The sequence below is a fragment of the Passer montanus genome, unplaced genomic scaffold (genome assembly GCF_014805655.1).
Source record: "Passer montanus isolate IOZ18808 unplaced genomic scaffold, ASM1480565v1 scaffold117, whole genome shotgun sequence".
Taxonomy (NCBI): domain Eukaryota; kingdom Metazoa; phylum Chordata; class Aves; order Passeriformes; family Passeridae; genus Passer; species Passer montanus.
The window spans coordinates 1,152,281-1,173,112 of NW_024358389.1; the positions used below are offsets into that span (position 1 = coordinate 1,152,281).

The 20,832-nt window shown below is 64.5% G+C and overlaps 2 protein-coding genes across 8 annotated transcripts; both read right to left on the reverse strand.

Moving 5' to 3' along the window:
- Positions 1-2,594: 2,594 nt before the first annotated feature.
- On the reverse strand, positions 2,595-7,092 carry CDC6 (cell division cycle 6). 2 transcript variants are annotated; one of them, XM_039697272.1, is made up of 12 exons: positions 7,046-7,092; positions 6,214-6,453; positions 5,863-6,081; positions 5,149-5,348; positions 4,908-5,071; positions 4,666-4,772; positions 4,409-4,548; positions 4,222-4,322; positions 4,034-4,098; positions 3,687-3,886; positions 3,458-3,598; positions 2,595-3,369 (listed from the first exon to the last, which is right to left on the reverse strand). In XM_039697272.1, the coding sequence occupies exons 2-12, from the start codon at positions 6,443-6,445 to the stop codon at positions 3,280-3,282; spliced, it is 1,659 nt and encodes a 552-aa protein (XP_039553206.1). In that variant the 5' UTR covers positions 6,446-6,453; positions 7,046-7,092; the 3' UTR covers positions 2,595-3,279. The 2 variants fall into 2 exon arrangements, with proteins under 2 accessions (XP_039553206.1, XP_039553205.1); XM_039697271.1 differs by lacking the exon at positions 7,046-7,092 and adding an exon at positions 6,599-7,017.
- Positions 7,093-7,216: 124 nt separating this feature from the next.
- WIPF2 (WAS/WASL interacting protein family member 2) lies at positions 7,217-18,618 on the reverse strand. Of its 6 annotated transcripts, XM_039697278.1 has the most exons (9): positions 18,065-18,130; positions 12,814-12,883; positions 12,055-12,167; positions 11,763-11,895; positions 11,505-11,624; positions 10,446-11,090; positions 9,248-9,457; positions 9,051-9,152; positions 8,183-8,364 (listed from the first exon to the last, which is right to left on the reverse strand). In XM_039697278.1, exons 3-9 carry the CDS (start codon positions 12,115-12,117, stop codon positions 8,324-8,326), a joined length of 1,314 nt encoding a protein of 437 aa, XP_039553212.1. In that variant the 5' UTR covers positions 12,118-12,167; positions 12,814-12,883; positions 18,065-18,130; the 3' UTR covers positions 8,183-8,323. The 6 variants fall into 6 exon arrangements, with proteins under 6 accessions (XP_039553208.1, XP_039553210.1, XP_039553209.1 ...); XM_039697274.1 differs by having other exon boundaries at positions 7,217-8,364; positions 9,051-9,457; XM_039697273.1 differs by lacking the exon at positions 11,763-11,895 and having other exon boundaries at positions 18,065-18,587.
- Between the last annotated feature and the right edge of the window lie 2,214 nt (positions 18,619-20,832).

Here is a 20,832-nt window from a genome sequence, read left to right on the forward strand (position 1 = left end):
GCCCCGCCGGCCAATGGGGAGCGGGTGGGGGCGGGGCGGGGGCGGGGCCGGCTGGGCTTTGTAACTCTTTGAAGTCTCCAGAAAGCGGAAGGGGAGAAAGTGGGTGCGCGCGCCGCGCCGGGCGGGGGGGGCTCTTAAAGGGGCCGCGCACCGCAATTCCCGTGCCACTCTTAGCCCTCTTCCCCACCACGCTCACAGGAGGAGGTGCCCCAACGACCTCCCCCCCAGCCCGCTTCCCTCTTCTGTGACTGTGGATACCCAGTGGGTGGAGGATTGGGGGCACCCACGTGAGGGAAAACAGCGGGTGGGTGCTCCAGGGGCGTAGGGAAGAGATGGGGACGCACTGCGGGGAGGAGGGCAGAGGGATGGGGAGTGCCTGAGCTGCCCCCCAGGCTCAGAGGGGAAGGGCTGGGGGCACCTGTGGCACCCCGGAGGTACAGAGTGCCTGTAGGCAGAGGAATGCCCTGCTCTGCCTGTCCCCGGAGAGATGCTGATCCTGGGAAGGGGATGGCGATGGAGACAGGGACATGGACACAGGCTACCCAGCCCAGAAAGGCCACCCAGGGCCCTGCACAGCCCAGACCCTGCAGTACGAGGGCTCCGAGGGCAGTGGGGCAGGAGCTCCCCTGGGAAGACACACAAGTGAGGAGTGTAGGCAGCCTCAGCAAATGCCCCGGGGGGAGTCACACTGGCCCCCCACTCCCCAGGACCCTCGGGTGCCTGTCAGGATCCCACAGGAAGGTGGTGCCCACCAGGCCACTCAGCACACCCCCGTGCCTCAGTTTCCCCCGGTGCTCACCAGAGCGAGCCTGGACACCCAGCGCGGAGCAGCGGCCGGCCCCCTCCCCGCACACCGGGGCCCAGCCGCCGGCATGTGCTCAGCCCAGTGGAATGTGCCAAATCACTCCCAGATGTGCACGGCGGCCAGCCCGACCCCCGCCCCGCTCCCACCGGGACCCCCGGCACGGGCCCCGCGGGACCGAGCCCACCCGCGGCCCGCCGGNCAGCAGCGCGCCGCGTCCCCGTGTCTGCCGGGCCTCTCGCGGCGGGGTCGTGCGGGGTCCCGCCCCGCAGCCCCGCAGCCCCGCAGCCCCGGTGCCAGGCGGGAGCAGCCGGGCGGAACGGGGCTGTCAGATGGAATCTGGGTGCCGGCGGTGACGGCCGTGCCCGCCACGTGGCCGCTTATGTAAGGAGAGAGCAAGGGAGGACAGCGGGGCACCGGGGACACCGCCGAGGGGACACCGAGCCCGCGGGCGCGGCACGGCGCGGCACGGCACGGCCCCGTGGGCGCGGCGACAAGGGGACGCGCGCGCTGGGGTCGGGGGACAGCCGCAGCTGGGGTGTCGCGGGGTGTCCCCGCTGCTGTCACCGCAGCGCTGGCAGCCCGCGGTGACGAGCGGCTCCGGCAGCCCCGCATCCAGCTGCGCCATCGATTCTTCATCCGCTGCGGCACAGCGGGGCTGGCACTGCCATGGCCGGGGGGGCCTGTCCCCTGCGCTGTCCCCAGCCCTACACGCCCCAGGGACACTGGCACACCCCCTGTGCCCACCACAGCCTCAGGTGTGCGGGTGTCCCCGTGCCCTGCCAGTGCCACCATCGGGGGGACACAGGGCACAGTGCCACCATCACCGCGGGGGGACACAGGACACAGTGCCACCGTCACCGCGGGGGGACACAGCGGGCCCGGGGATGGAGGTGACACAGGGAGAAGGATGCCCGCCAGCACCGCCAGCACGTCACCGCGGACCCCACGCGCTGCCAGGCGCTTCCTTCCTGACACCGCCACCCTGCGCCGTGTCACCGTGTCGCCGGGGGGCTGCGACACTCCCTGGGCTGGCACCGCGCGGGCTGGGGACCCCCGGGCACCCCACACGGGCAGGGGGATGGCGGTACCCACCCAGAGCCTGGGGACAGCCAGCTGGGTCCCCGCTGAGCCCTACAGCGTGGGGAGGGACAGGGACAGCGTCCCGCAGGGTCCCTGGCGGTGAGGGCACCGGGACACAGCCCGGAGTGACCCCGGCGCCCGCCCGTGCCGCCGCACACGTCCGACACACGGCTAAAAATAGCGCCGGCAGCGAGGGCTGAGCCTGCCCGGGGCCCCCAGACTCCCCCCGTGCCCCCCCTGCCTCGGTTTCCCCGCTGCTCCCCCCGCCAGCAGGGACCCACGCGTCCCCAAGGTGTCCCCAAGGTGTCCCCAAGGTGTCCCCCGGCGCTGCGCCCCGTTTGTGGTGGCACCCAGGGGCTGGGATCCCCTTTGTGTCCTGGTGCTGGCAGCTGGTGGAAATGTCCCCGCGTGCCGCGAGCTGCAGGGATGCCACGGAGCAGAGGGGACACGGCAGGGCCACCCCTGGGGACACGGGGAAACTGAGGCACGCTGGGGACTCCAGTAGCGCGTCCTCCCCCACCAGCAGGACCCCAGCCCTGGCCTGGAGCTGCTGGGGGGCACCCAGGGGTCCTGGGGGGGATGGCAGAGGCAGGGTGGGGCAGAGGGACGAGGGGCACGAGCAGAGCTTCATCCCCTCCCACTCCCCCCACCCCCATTTGGAGCCCCCAACACTCCCCCCAGCCCGCGACGAGGAAGCTGCAAAATTAGGTCAAAGCGTCCATTATTTAACAGAAACAGAGGAGCCAGGGCCAGCAGCTGAGGCTGGGGCTGGAGCCCAGGAGAGGGGCTGGGGAGGACAGGGCTGGGTCCCCACAGCCCTGGGGCAGGCAGGGATTGGGGGAACGGGGGTGAAACACGGGGGACAGGAGCCAAAGCTGAACCAAAATGACTTTATTTCATGGCAGAAGATAAAAGGATCCCCCCTGTCCTTTCCCCTCAGGGGTCCCTGCCCTCCCTGTGCCACTGCCAGCAGCCGGACCCAGAGCAGGGCTGGCACTGGGAGGATTCTCCCTGCAGCCAGAGTGCTCAAGAGGTTCCAGAGAGCCCCAGAAAGAGCTGGGAGCAAAGATGGTCCAGGATTCATGGCAGGAGCAACACCAGAGCTCAGCATCACACACCAGGGTGGCAATGGGGACCAGGAGCACCCCACTCCCTGCAAAAGGACTGGGGGGGGCACAGAGGGGCTGGGGGGTGTCCCAGCCTCCCCCCTAAGCTCCCACCACGCAGCAATTACAACATAACATTAATAATATTATTACATTAAAATATTAATAAAAAGACCCCAGACTGCCAGCCCCCGGGGCAGAACTTGACAAATGCCCAAAAACCTTGGGAACCACTCGTCTGCTCTTGCCACAGCAGCAAAATCCCCCCTGGGGCCACGGGGAGGGGGGTCAGTGCAGCCCCCGGGCGAGGATGCTGCCCACCAGCGCCGTGTCCTGCAGCCTGTGCTCCAGCACTGCCTCCTCCAGCGTCAGGGAAACCTGGCAGGGGGGAACAGGGGTGCTCAGCACCGTGCTGCCACACCCTGGCGCCATGCCCCAGCGCTGCCACCAGCCCCTGCCCCACTACCTTGGCCAGCCGGGCCTCCTTGGCCCTCTTGAGCTCCAGGACACCGCGGGACTCCAGGAGGGTGACAAGGGACAGACACTCGGCCTGGTCGACGGCGGGGAGCTGCTGGCGCCGGCACACCTGGCTGTAGGTGTCGTGGAGCTGGGGAGGGCAGGGGTGGGTTAGACCACAGCAAAACCCCCAAGGGGACACCCCGGGGACACCCTGAGAGGGTCCCAGAGCCACTCACCTTGCCCAGGGTCACCTCACGGGTGCGTGAGTGGCGGGCCAGCAGGAGCAGGGAGCAGAGCAGCACCTTCTGCTGCAGAGGGAAGGTGTCCTGGGAGCCCCGGGGCCCCCCTGCCAGCCTGTCCCCAAACACCTCCGAGAGCACCCGGGAGATGTGCAGGAGTCCCACGCGCTTGGGGACAGGGGACACCGGGGAGTCACCTGTGGGACGGAGAGAGGGGATGCCAGGGAGGTGAGAACAGGCAGGTGCCCCACAGAGGGAGCCCAGGGTCACACCGAGGTGACCCCACAGGGTTTTGGCTCTGGCAGAGGCTTGAGCAGGGTCTGACTGGGGACTCCAGGACTCACCCCCGGGCAGAGGCTTCAGCAGGGTCTGGCTTCGCACCTCCAGCTCCACAACCTCCACAGCACGCCTGGGGAGGGACAGCCCTGAGTGCCAGGCAGAGCGGGCACCCCTGGCACCAGCAGGGAAGCTGTAGAGACTCACAGGGACCAATCTGTCCCTGGCAGCACTGGGTTTTGGGGCACACACTGACCTACAGACGTCCAGGGCCTTGCGGGCATCACCGGACACTGCAGAGACCTTGCGGGCACAGAACTGGAGTGCAGCAGAGTCCAGCACGGGGTCACCTGCCACCTGTGAGGCACCAGGGCTGTCAGTGCTGCCACCCGCGTGGGCACAGGACCCTGTGTCCCCCCGCTCTGTGCTCCCCGTGTCCCCACCTGTCCCAGCCGCTCCTGCAGGATGAGGGTGAGCTGCTCCTTGGTGTAGGGTGGGAAGTGCAGCAGTTGGGGCCTGCCAGCCAGCTGGGCTCCCAGCCTGGCCAGGCTCCTGTCTGTCAGGTCCAGGGCATTGGCCAAGCCTGCAGGGCGAGAGGAAGAGGAGGATGAGGGCTGTTCTCCAAGGAGGGAGCAGGAGGAGGCTGCAAAGGGAAGTCTCCCAGGGCAGCAGTGCACCCTCCTACACCCTGCACACTCACCCACGAGGACGAGCCTGGAGCTGGGCAGCTGGGGCCACTCAAAGAGGGTGTAGAGCACGTCCTGGCCTTTGCTCTCCAGCTGGTCCAGCTCATCCAGCACCAGGAGGCTGTGGGAGAGCTCAGATCAACCCCTGCTCTGTCCCCTCACAGCACTCCCAGCAGGGAGAGCAGAGCTGCTGCCAGCCTGCCTCTCCTGGCACCCGGGGGAATCCCACTCCACCCACCAGAGCCAGGGAACTCACACCATGGGCCCCCTGGCTGTCAGATGCTTCTCCAGGCTCCGGACACGCTCCCGGCCAGCGGCCATGGGCAGCCCCAGCTGCTGTGCCAGGGCAGGGAAGACGCTGTGGGGGCTGCCCAGTGCCATGCAGTTCAGCACCACCGTCCTGCTGCCAGCCAGCTTGTCCTGCCAGGATTGGGAGCGTTACACTGGGCCCATCCCGCTGCCCCACAGCAGCCCCACGGCCTGGCCACGGCACACACCTTGCAGTCGAGCAGAACACGGCTCAGACAGGCTGTTTTCCCAGTGCCAGGGGCTCCGGACACGTAGAGGCTGCCGGGACGGCGCCCCAGGACGTGTTCCAGCAGGAACTGCCGGAGCACCCCCGTCTCCTGCTCCCTGCCCTGCAGCCGCTCGGGCACGGCCGCGTGCAGCACCTGCTTGGCCTGCTGGTAACAGGTACCTGCACAGGGAGCAAGAGCACTCAGGGAGGGAGGAGGCACTGCTGGGACCCCATCCCAGCTGATCACCATCCCCATCCACGCCCTCATCCCCATCCCTGCCTTCATACCCATCCGTAGCTCCATAGAGCCATCCCTAACCCTGGCTCCATCCCCATCCTCAAATCCCCATCCCCATCCCTGCCTTCATATCCATACCTAGCTCCATGTAGCCATCCCCAACCCTGGCTCCATCCCCAACCCCATCCTTTCCTCCACCCTCAACTTGACCCCTATCACCACCCCTATCCATATTCCCAATCCTTATGCCTATCCCATCCCATCCATAACTCCATGCCCAGCGCTATCCACACTCACAATCCCATCCAGAACCCCATACCCAGCCCTGCCCACATTCATAACCCCATCCATAACCCCTGCCCACACTCATAACCCCATACTCAGCCCTATCCATGCTCATAATCCCATCCAGAACCCCATGCCCAGCCCTGCCCACACTCACAACCCCACGCCCACCTTCCTGCCTGAAGAGCCGGCTGCGTGCCTGCTGCCCGCTGAGCCCCGAGCTCCGAGGGGTCTCGGGCCCCCCGCTCCGTGGGGACGGCCCCGAGCCCTTGGGCTGCTCGGGGGAGGCCGAGGGGTCCCCAAAGAGCAGGCGGCGGCCCCGGTTCTCCTTGCTGCGTTTGGCCGGGGAGCAAGGTAAGGCATGGGGGACGTTGCACAGGTTGTCATCACCTGCGGGGACAACAAGCGGGTGGTGACAAAGGGCCACCCTCCCACTCTCCCTTTATGCTTCAGCCCCCGCCAAAAACCCTGCAGGAGCAACTTTTCCTCCCGAAATGGGAGGGTCCCGGGGGTGGGACTCACCCAGGCGTTTGCGGGGGCTCAGGGGCTGCGCTTTGGGGCTCAGGGGCTGCGCTGCGGTCCGGTCCGAGCGTGTGTCCGGGCTGGCCTGGCCGGAGGGTCCCGAGGCCTCGGAACGCGGCGAGGGGCGCGGAGCACGGCAGCCGGGGTCGCTCTTGGCCGAGGGGGCAGCGAGGAGTCGGGCGCTCCTGGTGCGGGGGAAGCCGATGGTGGGCTGCCTCTTGCTGCTGGCCATGGCGGGGGCTGCAGGAGAACCGCGGCCGGGTGAGAATGACCGCCAGCCCCGCGGCTCCCGGCCATCCCCTGCCCCCCAGTCCCGGTCCCCACCGCGCTGCCCCCGTCCCTGACCCCCCCTGTCCCCTCGGGTCCCCCCGCTGCCGCCACCGACCTTCTCGCGCCAAATCAGCCCCGGCTCCGCACTTCCCGCCACCAGGCCGAGCTGGCCCCGCCCCCTTCGCCCCATTGGCTACCCCGCTGCCGCCGCCGCCAATCGCCGCGGCCGGAGGAAGGACCGCAACGGAGCAGCCAATCAGCGAGCGCAGCCGAGGCGGGGCGGAAGGTGCCGAGCGCGGGGCGCGGGGCATGCTGGGAGATGTAGTCTGCCTGCGGGCACTCAGTGTCCCCCATGCTCCCAGGGCCCGCACTCCCATCCCCGCATTCCCCCCACTCCCAGTGACCCCAATTCCTCCAATATTGCTTTTTTACCACCGCCCAGTCTCGTCTCTCCGCGCTCCCAGCGCTCCCCACCCCTCCTCCCAGTATTCCCCACCACGCTTCCCCCATGCTCCCAGCGCCCACATGTGCCAATCCCCCTCCCCCTGCTCCCAGTACCCACAATCCTCATTTCCAGTGGTCCCAGTGCCACCAGTAACCCCGATCGTGCCTTCCTACTTCCGCTCTGTGCTCTCAATACCCTCCACGCTGTCTGCCACCCCTGCTCCCAGCCCTTGGGGCGTCACCTCCAAGAAAGACAAGGGGTTCCTGGGAACCTCCCCCTTAGACAGTGTCCTTGACATCATTAATCACTTTATTACTTTTATTTAAATGTAATTTCCAGCTCCTCCAAATTCCTCTGTTCCCTTTTAAAAGGGCCCCTCTCTCCAGGAGGGGCAGAACCGTTTTGAACCTTTATTTAACCCAAAGGGCAGCGCTGGGGGAGGGGGCTCATTCTCCAGAGAAACCCCCCACTCACCCCTCAAGCACCTCGCTCCAGCCTCAACAGGGGAAGGTCCATCATCATAGAAAAAAAAATCCCCTGAACGAGCCCCAAACCCGTGTGCAGGGGAGGCCCCCCTGCCCCTCCTGCTATGGTACAAAGAGATCAGTAACTACGTTAGTGGGACCCCCGCCGTGGGGCTGGGACCACCCCAGGACAGGGAGTGTAAGGCAAAACATCACCGGCCCCCAGGGCCCCCCCACGTGCCCCCTGGTGTGCCAGACCCAGCACAAACAGCTCCCCCCTCCATGTAATTAGTGTTTTCTTGTTAAAATGCTCAAGTTTTGGGGGCAGTCAGCAGTGAGAGCCAGGGGAATCCCCGGGGAGCAGTGGTTTTGAGGGGGGCAGGTGGGGGTGCCCCCCTGTGGGGTCAGAGAAAGGGGGTTGGGGTGTCCCTGCATGGTCCCACTCATGTTCCCCCCTTCCTCCACTGGCTCCTGTGCAAAAAAGCAATGGGCTGTGCCGGGGTAACAAGGTCCCACCAGGATAACGAGGCTGTGCCGGCCTGTCCCTGCTCCCCCTCGCTCTGGGGGGGGTCTCACAGCGTGTCCATCCCCTGCCTGACCCCAGCCCCCCTCCCTGAGCCCCCCTGGTCCCAACAGCCGGCGCACGGCTCGGCCTCAAGTCCCGTGCCCGGCTCCCAGGCAGATCCCGACCCAGGATCCGTGAGGAGGAGTGAGGGATGGACCCCTCCAGGGCGGCCACGAGGTCTCTGCCTCCCGGGGGGTGCACAGATGAGGCGGGGCTGGCAGGGGATCCGCTTGTCCTGGGAAAACCGGCGAGGCTGGGAGCGTGTCATGCAGGATCCGGGGCGCTGGGAGCTGGGGGGGTCCGGCTGAGGAAGGGGAAGGAGCTCCACGTCTCCGCTCTGGAACATTCCACCCGCACAGCCCGCTTTCACCTGGGGATGGGGGGCAGAGGGGGAGCCCCGCGCGTAGCTGGAAGAGAAGGAAGCCTGCTGGAAGCGGCAGCTCCGCAGAGCCGGATCCAGCACGGATCCAGCACGTCTGCTCTCCCTCCTCCACGCCCCCGCGCCAGCTGCCGGCCCCCCCGACCTCCCCGCGGAGATCTGGAGCCTGGGATTTGCGCCTGGCAGCAGCCGCTGCAGCCGCACCGAGCTCGGGGCTTTTCAAACCCGCATTAAACATTCATGGCTCTAAAAATAAACGAGCATCCCATTCTCCCCGGAGTCTCCGCCGGGATCCGCAGCGCTGACGTGCAGCACACCAAGGGCACTTTGAGCTCTGACGGGTCCCAGTGCTGCTGCTCGGGGCTGATCCTGGGGTACACAGAGGGTGTGCAGCCCCCCAGACCCTGCCCTGGCCGCGGGGTCCTTCGAGATCCCCTCCAGTGCCAAAGGTGCTCAGCAAAGGCAGGAATGAGCTCTGCAGCATTTCCCAGCAGGCAAAGCAGGTGGGACAGGGCATCCGCACAGCCCAAATTTCTCCCCTGCCTCACAGCACACAGAGCTTGAGACCCCAAGGAATGGGGCTCAGCACCCTCAGAACGCCAGCAGGGCCCAGGGCATGGCCACTGCCCCACCCCACCCTGTGCAGGGACAAACAGGACAGTGCCAGCCCCGAGGGCACAGGAGGGGACAGGGAATTTGGGACACCCTCCTCACCTCTGTTTGTTTTGCTGGGGTAGATTCTCTGGAAGTATTTATATTCCTCTGGGGCTGGGAAGTCTTCAACGGGATGAAAGGAGTATTTGGATTCAAAGTCATCTGTGAAGAAACAAAGGGGCAGGTGAGGGAGGGGGGCTCTGGGGGGAGCCTGGCCGAAGCCTGGCTCGGCTGTGAGGGGTGGGGGTCCCACTCACCCAGGAATGCTCTGACGGTGGAGATGGAGTCGCGGTGCCCGTTGCGCACGGGCGGCGGCGGCGGCGGGGGCCCGGCCGGGGTGCGGGTGGGGGGCGGCGGGGGCTTCCCCCGGCTGGGGGGCTCGGCGGGGCCGTGCAGTCTGTAGGGGGGCGGGGGCGGGGGGGCGTCGCGCCCTCCGTTCCGCAGCATGGGCGGCGGCGGCGGCGGAGCTGCAGGGACAGCGGGGTCAGCTTTCCCGGGGCAATCCCAGGGACATCCCCCGGAGCGTTCCAGGCCAGACCGTGGCCCGGGGATGCTCCTCGTGTGCCCGGAGATTTCCTGCTCGCTCCTGACATCTGCATTCCTCATCTCTCCACCAGCTGCAGTGCAGGGACCGGCCAGCCCTGCTGACCCATGGCTCACCATCCATCCCAGGGGCTGCTCCAGCCCCATGTGCTCCCTCCCAGCCCACTCTGCACCAGAGGGGATCCCAGGAGCAGCTACGATCCAAAGAGTCCAAGGGCAGCAGCTCCACACGGAGCCAAGATGCTGCCTGCCAGGACTGGAAGCCACATCCGCAGTGTCACCAAGGCAGTGACAGGACCCACAGCCCCTCTGACCCACCTCTCACTCCTGCCCAGCCTCCCGCAGAGGCTCCGTGGCAGTTCACGCTCCTCATTAGCCTAATTACACTCGAGCTGACAGCGCAGATCCCCAGCTGTAGCTCTGAGGAGGGATTCTGGCAGGGCCAGAAGGACGGAGCGGCTTGGCAGGGGCCCAGGCAGGAGCTGCGGTCTGGACGGGGAGCCCAGGAGTGCACGGGGGGGCACCAGGGCACAGCCAACACCAGTCCCAGCCACGGGGACACATTCCAGAGGGCTGCACACCCAGGGAAAGGCTTCTCCCTGCTCTGCCACAGCTTTTTGCACCCTTCCAGTGACATTTAGGAAGCTCAGGGGAGCTATGCTCTCACACATTGTCATCTCCCACCCCAGGAGAGCACGGGCAGGAGTTGCCCAGCTGCAACCCACCGCCAGCACCGTGCTTGGAAGGAGCTGGATGGTCATGGGACATGATCAAGGACATGTGTTAAATATGGCACTGCAATATCTGCCCCAGCTCAGCCCCATCACCACATGCAGAAGACTCACTGTGCCCCGAGGTCAACTCCTGCCTGTCACCTCCCACCCTGATCACCCCAGAGCGAGCAGCTCTTACCTGCTCCACGGCTCGGGGGGTCTCTGGCCGGCGGCGGGGGGCGGCCGCTCTGCAGGGACGGGGAGGCAGCAGCAGGCGGCGGCGGTGCCAGACCCCGCAAGGAGCCCGGCGCCTTCCTGTGCAAGGAGTTGTGTCTCTGCGGCAGCTCCGGGGCCGACTCGCTGCTGGGGCTGGAGGGGCCGTTGGGCACACCGGGGGGCTGCCGGTACGGGGGAGGTGGCGGGGCCAGAGACTGAGCGCCCGAGCGGAGGCTGACGGGGGAAGGAGGGGGTTTGATGGGCGGCGGGGCGGGGGGTCCGTCCCTGCCGCCGGGCAGGCGCTGTCCCGGGGTGGGCGGCAGCGGCTTCTCCCGGTTGTAGGGCGAGGCCTTGGCGTGCGCTGCAGGCGGGGCCGGGGGGGCGGCGGCGCGGCGGCCCGGCGGAGGGGGCGGCGGGGCCGAGGAGCTGTGCTTCATGCCGGTGCCACCGGCGGTGCCGGGCCGGGACAGGTCGGGCAGGGAGGGTCTCTGCGTGCGCGGCAGTTCCGGCGGGGACCCCCGGCTGCTGTCGGCATCGTCCTGAGGGCGGCTGTTGCTGGCCGGCACGGGGGGCCTGGGAGCAGCGGCTCGGGAGCCAGGGACTTGTAGTGTTTGTTTAGTGGAGCTGTCTGCGGGGAAGGAGAGCACAGTGAGGGGTTGGGGACAGCACGGGAGCAGTGCCCTGTCCCTGCACGAGGGCCAGGCCACAGGAACGGCCAGGGACGGCTGTTTGGCACACGCAGGGAGCTGGCACTGAGCACAGCCACACACAGCTCCTTCTCTCACCACTCTACTCTGTGGCTACCACAGAGAACACACAGAGTTCAGCAATACACGCAAATCCTGAGCTCTCCAAGAAGTCTGTGTGTGGGGCTGAGGCTTGGGGAGGGCACAGCTGGCCTGAGCCACTCATGGGATGTGATCTGGGGTCCCGCCTCTTGGCAGCTGAAATCCCCAGGGATACACAGTGACATCCTCCACCCCTTCCTGCTCAGGGCCCTCCCCAGGGACCCCCACACAGACGACGGGCCAGTGGCCATTACCTGAGCTGTCCTTGGCTGCCACAGGTCTGAGCTTGGGAACGCCGCCCTGGAAGAGGCCGCCCTTGGGCTGGATGGCAGCTGAGCCGGAGCCGTAGCTGCTGCCGCCGCTGCCCTTGGGCTCTGAAAGGAGGGAGGCAAAGAGGTTAAGCCTAGAATTATCGGCTCCTCCAATGAGGAGCTGCTGGGAACCAGATGGGCAAGCGCCCTGAAGGGTATGGCAGCGCCCAGCGTGGGGCCGGGAGCCTCCTGGGGACTCACTTTCTAGGATGGGTGCACTCCGGTCATTGATTTGGGTCACTTTCCTGAGCTTGGTCCCTTTACAGATGTCCTGCAGGAGAGCCCCACGGCCCCGCTGCTCCTCTCGGCTCAGCTTGGGCGGTTCCGTGTTCGCCTGGAGAGGAGCAGCAGCTCAGCACCTCCCCAGGACAGGAACAGCCCAGCTCCACATTCCCACCTCCCAGAGCACCCACCCCTGCCACAGCCAGCCTTCTCCAGGGGCAATTCCTCTGGCAAGTGGCCCCATGTGGGGACAGGCCAGCTCCCAGCCTACCTGACTGAGGGTGGGGGGCGGCGGGGGGCCGGGGGGCGGCGGCGGGGGAGGAGGGATCGGCATCCTGGCGGCTCCGGGGTCTCAGTGCTGGGGGCAGGCCTGGGCACTCATGCCTGCAGGAAGGGAGGAAGCGGTCAGGGAAAAGCCAGCAGTGAAACACAGCCCCGGGGAATTGTGCTGGTGCCGTGTCCCTGCAGAGCAGCAGCTGGAGCTGCTCTCCCAGGCTGTCCCAACACCCTGGAGCTGCAGGTGCCAGAGGTGGGAGCCAGCACATCCCCACCCCAAATCCCCAGGGCTCCCACAGCGCCTGCAGTCAAAACCCAGAATTGTCTCACACAACCACCTCGCCTGAGCAGACAAAACCCGGCCAGGCTGATCCTGCACCATCCATCCACCCAGCTCCTCCAGCTGCAGCCGGAGGCTGCTCACTTGGGAGTGTGACAGTAGCCCGCCAGCACTGGCACGTGGCCCCATGGCCTCTCCAGCCATGGCCAGGGCAAATCTGCCAGATGGCTCCAGCTCCACAGCAGCCAGAGCAGCACAGGACTGCCCTGTGGCTCCCTCCCATCCCTGAATTTCCCAAACTCTTGTCTCCTCCATCAATAACCCCCCAGCACTGAAGGCTCTCTGTGCCCCACAACTCCAAAGCCCCCTCGAAGCTGTCCAAGCAGTCAGGGAAACCAGCTTTGCCAGCACAGATGTGGCAATGCTCCAGCTCCTCAGAAGCCCAGAAGGAACCAGTCTGGCACCACGGCTCACCTGGAACAGCTCCCGGGGCTCCGCGGGGCCCAGCAGCTCTGGTCGGCACTGGAGATGGAGCACAGAGGGACTGGGGACAGGAAGGGGAGCCTGAATCACTGGGAAGTCACAGGCCCTCGTGCTGCTGACAGCAGAGCTCAGGTAGGGCCTCCCAGAGCACCGGCTCAGGGAATAGCAATGTGATGACTGGAGGCCTTGCTCACCACATGGAGAGTCCCAGCAGCTCAGGACAGACCCTGAGGCAGGGGACAAATGTCCCTCTCTGGGCCACAGATGTCCTTCCCACAGGAAAAAGCTATTCCACAATCACTAATGGGAACCATGCCACCAACAAGAGGAAAGGACAGGGCAGTTTCACACCTGAAACTCCCAATTTCCGAGCCCTGACCTCCAGGGCAGGTGACAGAGGGCACGGGAACAGCCCCCACTGCAGGGAAAGTTCCTTTATGACTCAGGTTTGTACCAGGTATTACCAACCAGATCCCTTCTCACACTCATCTCCTGCTAGATAAACTACAACTTCCTAATCCCACAGGACACAGGTCCATCCTCTGTCAGACATTCCCAGGGTGTGAGAACGGGAAGCAGGGAGCAGCAGCATGGCTGCCACAGCAGCAGCTCCCCTGCCCTCGGGCAAACCACTGGCTCTAGGGTTCAGGGAGATAAATAAATACCTAAACTGCCTTTTAATTAAAATCAGCTCTTCTAGCCTGTGAGAAGTCCTCAGCTACAGCTTCATCAGGAAGACATTCCTGCCTCTATCTCATGGCATTTTCCAAGTCCCTGAGGCCCCCAGCTCCCCAGTGCTCTCCCATAACAAACGTGCTGCTCCTTCTCCCCAGCCCGAGCTCGAGGCCTCCCAGCCAAATCTGAGATCCATCGATCCCTCCGGACACTCCAGTCAGGAACAACACCCAGCAAACCCATCCAGCCTCAGCCTTTCCCACTGGAGCAGGATCACAGACAGCTCTGAACGTGCTCGTCTGGGACGTGTTGGAACAGGAACACTTTTCCCTGTGCTCCTTCCCACCCGCAGTGGGATCACAGGGCCAGGGTGGCACGAGTGGCTCCGGGCAGAGCCCCAGCCATGCTGGATCAGCTGCCGGAGGGAATGAGCAGGGATCCAGCTGAGGAACACGCCAGGTAATGAGACTCCTGACTCGGTCTCGTGTGTCACAGCCCTGAGCCAGCACAGGAGTGATGCCAGGGCCACCACCTTCCGACCCACGGGAACGTCACGCATTGTGTCCCCGCTCTGCTCCTGTGCCAGCTGCTTACTCCCAGGGTGACACTTCCCTCCCTGGCCCCTGTGACAGCAATTCATCTCACAGACACACAAATAGGGATTTGTCAGCTGGCACAAACCATCCAGTGCCACCCGTGCCAGGCCAGCACTGCTGGGGTCTCTCAGTGTGACCTGCTGACACCCTGTGACAGGCTCCAGACAGACCACAGGGACAATCCACAGGGACAATCCACAGGGACCTGCAGGACAACGGGGGTATTTCTATAAACAGATCACGAGTCACTATCTCCCCTCTAAGGTGCCCTTACAGCAAAACCTGCGCTCGGATCCAGGCTCTGACCTAGAAGAGCGAGAGGAAAGGAGAGAAGAGTTTAAGCTAAAGCAGCTTGAGGATAAACTGGAGCTGAATTCCCAAGAAACAGGTCATTCCATTTCGGTGCACGGCCCCGTTCGGGCTGGGGATTAACAGCAAAGGTCACATTGAAAAACCAAAATCGAGAGGCCCCGAACTCAGCGCACGGCTGGGAAAAGCTCAGAGCTCCGGGTGGGAACGGTGCCTTTGAAATACAGCCTGGATCTTTCATGTGCAAGAAGACAGACCCAGCTGATACAGATTAGGGAGACAGGAGCTAAATCCTCCAGGAAAAGAAAAAAGGGGGGGAGTTCTCCTCCCAGCACCCCTTCATGCCTGGCAGAAGTTATCCCTGTGAACAACACTCAGACTTCTCTGCGCTCCTTCTCCTTTGTTCTTCCCTACCAGGACCTTTCCACCAAGACACATCAGAGCCTCTGAGGGCTGCACAAACTGTGGTGGCAGCTCCCAGGGAAAGCGGCTGAATCCAGAGACACTAGTGGATAAAAGCTGGGCTGAGGCAGGAGGGGCAGGTTTACACCGTGCCTTTGCTCTTCCAGTCCAAACCAAACCTCAGGAAAGCTCTGAGCAAAGCAGGAGGAAAACAAGGTGTGAAAAGCTGTCCCTTGGGAGGAGGGAGAGATCAGCAGATCGAGGTCACCCTGTGGAAAGCTGCTTCAGAGCTGCTGTTCCACTCGCTGGAGCCCACCATGGCCACAGACGCCTCGGCAGTGTTTTGGATCAGCACTTCCCTGTCAACCCTGGCATCAAAACATTACTAAACCCCAAGAACTTGACATTCAGATGCCCCTTGTCCCCTAAAAGAGGGATTGGGCAGATCCAGCCCTGCCTGGGAGACACGCCACGTTTTCCAGGCATTTTTCAAGTCCCTGTTTGCCGTGGAGGGAACTGAAACGCCCTCCCCAGCAGCAGCCCCCATCCCGCTCATCCCGGGGGGATTGCTGCTGGAGCAGGACAGGCAGCAGCAGTGACCTTCAGCCGCCTATTTCCTCGCTTTTCAGGGGGATTTGGGCTCCGGGCGGATTTGTATTTCACATTTGCAAGCCCGAGCTGCAGCGCCTCATCCTCAGGGAGGCTTTGAACTGCAGATCAAGAGGAATTTCCACCCTCTGATGTCGGTGCAGAAATGCGGCCGCACCGGTTTGGGAACGACTTCCAAGGCTGGACCTCTCCAGCACCCGCCCCCGCGCCTTTATCTTCCCTCTCTTCCCATCCAAACCCGCAGTTCCTCGTTACCCCCTCCCAAATTCCAACCCTGTCCTCCAGAGCAGCCTGACATTCCTGCCCGCTCCCGAGGAGCTGAGGATGCTACATAAATAATTTATCCTGAGCGACAGCCATCGCAGGATTTAAGGTCATTCAAGCTTTTAAAATCCTATCAGCATGCTTCCCGAGCTGAGCTGCCAGCTCCATTTGGAGCATCCCGGCGCATCCCTGCGTGCAGACAGACAGACACGCTCCGGCCCCGCGGGATCCAGACGCTCCCTGTGAATTATTAACGACCCGCGGGCTCTGACGAGGCGTTTTTAACAAAAAAACCCCGATCTCCGGAGTTTCTAATTCCTCAGGGATGAGCTCCACAGCCTCAGTTTCCCCATCCACACACAGCTTCCACAACTTCAGTTTCCCTCTCCATCTGCAACTTCCACATCCTCAGTTTTCCTCTGCACGGTTTCCCTGGCCTCAGTTTCCCATCCCCGGCCACAGAACCCCCAGCTCAGTCTGTCCCTTGCTCCCATCTCATCCCAGGTCGCTCAGCAGAGGAAACCTTTAATCAGGAGCAAGGCACCCCGTCCCGAAATTCCGCTGCAGCAAAAGGAAGAGCAGGAAAAGCCCGTCCTGCCAGGCCTCCCCTTTGCCGGAGAGGCAAAAGGAAGCCGGGAAGGGAGAGGTGGCACACGAGGGGCTGGGCAGGAACCGAGGGGCTGGGCAGGAAGCGCTGAATTATTCCAGCGGGAGGAAGCGGCAGGAGACGCGGGGACTTCCCGGTTCCTTCGAGGCGGAGCTGGGAATTCCGGGTGCAGCGATCCCCGCAGGCAGAGCGGGATCCCGCGGCGCTCCCGGGGCACCGGCACTGCCGTCCGTGCTGCACCGGGAGCGGGGAGCCCTGCATGTGTCCCCCTGGCAACTCAGCTCCGGCGCTGCCCGGAAAAGCTGTGCCTGCCCCATCCCTGGAAGCGTTCCAAGCTCGGATGGGGCTTGGAGCAACCCCTTCCAGTGGAAGATGGGATTTAAGGTCATTTCCAGCTCGAGTCATTCCGGGATTCCATGGAACTCCGTGTCCGTGGTCATCCCTAAGCCACCACAGGTTTCAAAAGGTCCTTCTGTACCCCAAATAAGGTCCCCCCCTGTCCTGACAGGACCCAGTGCTGATCCAAAACCCTTTCTGGTTCTGGGCACCCACAGGGTGGGGGTCCAGAGGGGTCCCGGGAGTCAGTGTGAGGGTCTCAGGGGTCATAGAGGGGGTCCAGGGGGATCCAGGGAAGGGCAGAGGGGTCCCAAGGGTCATGGGAGGGGTCCCAGGCAGACCCAGGGGTCACACCGGGGGTCCCCAGCCCCTGGTCCTGCTGGTTCTGGACAGCCCCAAGGGGGTCTTGGGGAGGGGACCCTGCAGTGACCCAGGAGTCAGGGGGGAGGGGTCAGTGGGGTCATGGTGGGGGTCTCAGAGGCCACAGGGGGAACCCCAGGGGACACTCTGGGGGCAGAGTCTCCATGCTGGGGGTCCCCATGGTGGGTCCCCAGGCTGGGGGTCCTAGGGGGGAGGAGGGGAAGGGTCCAGGGCTTCAATATGGGGGTCTCAGAGGGGTGCCAGGAGTCACAGTGGGGGTCCCAGGCCCCCAGCCCTGCCAGCTCTGGAGACCCTCAGTTTTGGGGTCCTGGGGAAGGGTCCCTGAAGTGACCCAGGGGTCAGGGCAGGGGTCTCAAGACAGTCCCAAAGGATACCCTGGGGTCAGGGTGGAGGTTTGAGACCCCTGGTTCCAGCCATCCCAAAGACAGGAGTCCAAGAAGGGGTAGAGAAGTCCAGGAGGTCAGTGTGGGGATCCCAGGGGTTCCAGGCCACTGGTCCTGCCAGTCCCAGGCACACCCAGGGTGGGGGCACAAGGAGAGTCCTGGGGAGGGATCCCACACCTAAATCAGGGGTCAGGGTGGAGGGGTCAAGGACAGGACGGGGGGCTCAGTGGAGATCCACGGGGGTCCTGGGGATGGCTACAAGAGGTCAGAGTGGGGGTCCCCATGGTGGCGGGGTCACAAGCCCCCAGACCCGCAGGTTCTGGGCACACCCAAGCTGGGGGTCCAGGGCAGTTCTGGGGCAGGGTCCCGGAGGTGGGAGATCCCACAGGCGGCCCAGGGTCCAGGGGGTCCGTGTGGGGGCTCCAGCCCCTCCGGTTCCTGTCACTCCACTGCCGGCCCCGCGGACCCCTCAGACCCTCAGCCGGCCCCGGGCACCCCCAGCCCCGCGCAGGCCTCAGCGCGCCCCCAGCCCCGCCGCTCCCAGGCTCCGCACAGGCCCCACGCGCCCACCCCAAGCCACCACACCCCACACGGGCGTCCCGCGGCCGCAGTGCCGCCCCCCCGAGCCCCGCTCGCCCCGGCCCGGCCCCGCCGGTCCCCCCCGGCCCTCCCCCGCTCACCCGCGGCTCCTCCCGCCGCTCCCGGCCCCGGCCCCAGCCCCGCCGAACGAAATGGCGGCCCTGGCCCCTCTGCGCCTGCGCCGCCCAACAGGATGTGGGCGGGGCACGGCGAGGCGGCGGCGCCATGATGAGGAGGTCGGGCGGCCATGAGGGAGGCGCCCATCACCGCCGTGCTGGGAAGGGCACGGCGGCTCCGTGAGCGCCCAGTGCCGCCGTGTCCCGGTGAGCGAAGGCAGAGCGGCACCACCGGGAAGAAATTCCCCGCTCTGCGCCGAAACGCTGCTGAAGGCCCGTGGTGCCCCGACGGAGCACGGCTGTGGCCCCCTGTCCCCCCCTGCCTCGTCCGCCATATTGAGGAGGTCGGCCATGTTGAGAGGGTGACGGAAACCTTTGCGGCCGCCATGTTTGGAAGGTCCAAGATAGCTCGGCGGTGCCGCCATCTTGGGAAGGTCGGCGCCACTCCGTCAGCGCCGGGACAGTGACGTCATCGACAGCTGGGCTGTGACGTCACTCCCCCATTACCTCAATCCTTAGCATGACGTCAGAGCCAGGTGAGAAACAACCATCCATCTATAGCAGACAGGTGCTGGGACAGACTTTTATTGGGGCTCCCCGCCCCGCCCCCAGCTTAATTTTTTTTTTCTTTTTTTTTTTTTTTTCTTTTTTTTCCTCCTTTTTCTTAAAAAATAAATGTACAATTCCGGACAGCGGCCGTACAAAATATACACGTCTGGGGGGGGGTGGGGAGGAGGGGAGCGGGCCACACATACAAAAATAGANNNNGCAGCACCCAAGGGCCGGGGCTGGGCAAAGTGCGTCAGTGCTGGGGGGCTCCGGGCCCCCCGGGGGGTGCCGGGGTTGGGGGTCCCGGGCCGGGCCCCCCCTCACTGGCTGCCGGGCTCCAGCTTGTAGGAGAGCTCGAAGAGCAGGTTCTGGTTGTCGATGACGCGCAGCTGCCGCACGTAGGCCTTGGTCTGCAGCTGGGCCGGGGACGCCTCCAGCTCCAGGCCTGGGAACGGGAACGGGGATGGAGGGATGGGGATGGGAGAGTGGGGATGGAGGGATGGGGATGGGAGAGTGGGAATGGAGGGGAACAGGGATGGAGGGATGGAGATGGGAATGTGCAGAGTGGGAATGGAGGGATGGGGATGGGAGAGTGGGGATGGAGGGATGGGGATGGAGAGGATGAAGAGATGGGGAGAGTGCAGAGTGGGAATGGAGAGGATGGGGATGGAGAGGATAGAGGGACGGGGATGGGAGAGTGGGGATGGAGAGGAACAGGGATGGAGGGGAGGGAATGGGAAAGGGCAGTGTGGGCATGGAGGGAATGGGGATGGGAGAGTGGGGATGGGGATGGAGGGGATGAAGGGATGGAGATGGGAAAGGGCAGGACGGGGATGGAGACAATGGGGATGGGAGAGTGGGAATGGAGGGGATGGGGATGGAGGGGATGGAGGGATGGGGATGGGAAAAGGCAGTGTGGGGATGGAGGGGAACAGGGATGGAGGAATGGGGATGGGAGAGTGGGAATGGAGGGGAACAGGGATGGAGGGATGGAGATGGGAATGTGCAGAGTGGGAATGGAGGGATGGGGATGGGAGAGTGGGGATGGAGGGATGGGGATGGGAGAGTGGGAATGGAGGGGAACAGGGATGGAGGGATGGAGATGGGAATGTGCAGAGTGGGAATGGAGGGATGGGGATGGGAGAGTGGGGATGGAGGGATGGGGATGGGAGAGTGGGAATGGAGGGGAACAGGGATGGAGGGATGGAGATGGGAATGTGCAGAGTGGGAATGGAGGGATGGGGATGGGAGAGTGGGGATGGAGGGATGGGGATGGGAGAGTGGGAATGGAGGGGAACAGGGATGGAGGGATGGAGATGGGAATGTGCAGAGTGGGAATGGAGGGATGGGGATGGGAGAGTGGGGATGGAGGGATGGGGATGGAGGAATGGGGATGGGAAAAGGCAGTGTGGGGATGGAGGGGAACGGGGATGGAGGGATGGGGATGGGAGAGTGGGAATGGAGGGATGGGGATGGGAGAGTGGGGATGGAGAGGAACAGGGATGGAGGGGAGGGGATGGGAAAGGGCAGTGTGGGCATGGAGGGGAATGGGGATGGGAGAGTGGGGATGGGGATGGAGGGGATGAAGGGATGGAGATGGGAAAGGGCAGGACGGGGATGGAGACAATGGGGATGGGAGAGTGGGAATGGAGGGGAGGAGGGGAACGGGGATGGAGGGATGGGGATGGGAAAAGGCAGGGTGGGGATGGAGGGGATCAGGGATGGAGGAATGGGGATGGGAGAGTGGGAATGGAGGGGATGGGGATGGAGGGGAACAGGGATGGAGGGATGGAGATGGGAATGGGTCACCTGGGGATGGAGGGATGGAGATGGGAATGGGCAGAGTGGGGATGGCGAGGATGGGGATGGAGGGGAGGCAGGGATGGAGGGATGGGGATAGGAGATGGGAGAGTGGGAATGGATGAGTGGGAATAGGGATGGAGGAAGAGGGATGGAAGGAGGGATGGAGATGGGAATGGGCAGAGTGGGGATGGCGAGGATGGGGATGGAGGGGAGGCAGGGATGGAGGGATGGGGATAGGAGATGGGAGAGTGGGAATGGATGAGTGGGAATAGGGATGGAGGAAGAGGGATGGAAGGAGGCAGGCATGGCAAGGCAGTGGTGGGGATGAGGGGATGGAGGGGATGTGGAAATGGAGGGGATGGAAGGGACGGAGGGGATGGAGGAAGGAAATGGGGATGGCA

Excerpts from the sequence above, each read along its gene's own strand:
- CDC6 (XM_039697271.1), bottom strand. The coding sequence starts at position 6,860 with ATGGGAGTGCGGGCCCTGGGAGCATGGGGGACACTGAGTGCCCGCAGG. Across the intron at positions 4,323-4,408 it reads TGCAGGAGCGGCTGGGACAG|GTGGCAGGTGACCCCGTGCT; the intron begins GTGGGGACACGG and ends GGTGCCTCACAG. Across the intron at positions 3,599-3,686 it reads GTGAGGTGACCCTGGGCAAG|CTCCACGACACCTACAGCCA; the intron begins GTGAGTGGCTCT and ends TGCCCTCCCCAG.
- WIPF2 (XM_039697273.1), bottom strand. The coding sequence starts at position 18,467 with ATGGCGGCCGCAAAGGTTTCCGTCACCCTCTCAACATGGCCGACCTCC. Across the intron at positions 11,091-11,504 it reads GGCAGCCAAGGACAGCTCAG|ACAGCTCCACTAAACAAACA; the intron begins GTAATGGCCACT and ends CCTTCCCCGCAG. Across the intron at positions 9,153-9,247 it reads CACCGTCAGAGCATTCCTGG|ATGACTTTGAATCCAAATAC; the intron begins GTGAGTGGGACC and ends GTTTCTTCACAG.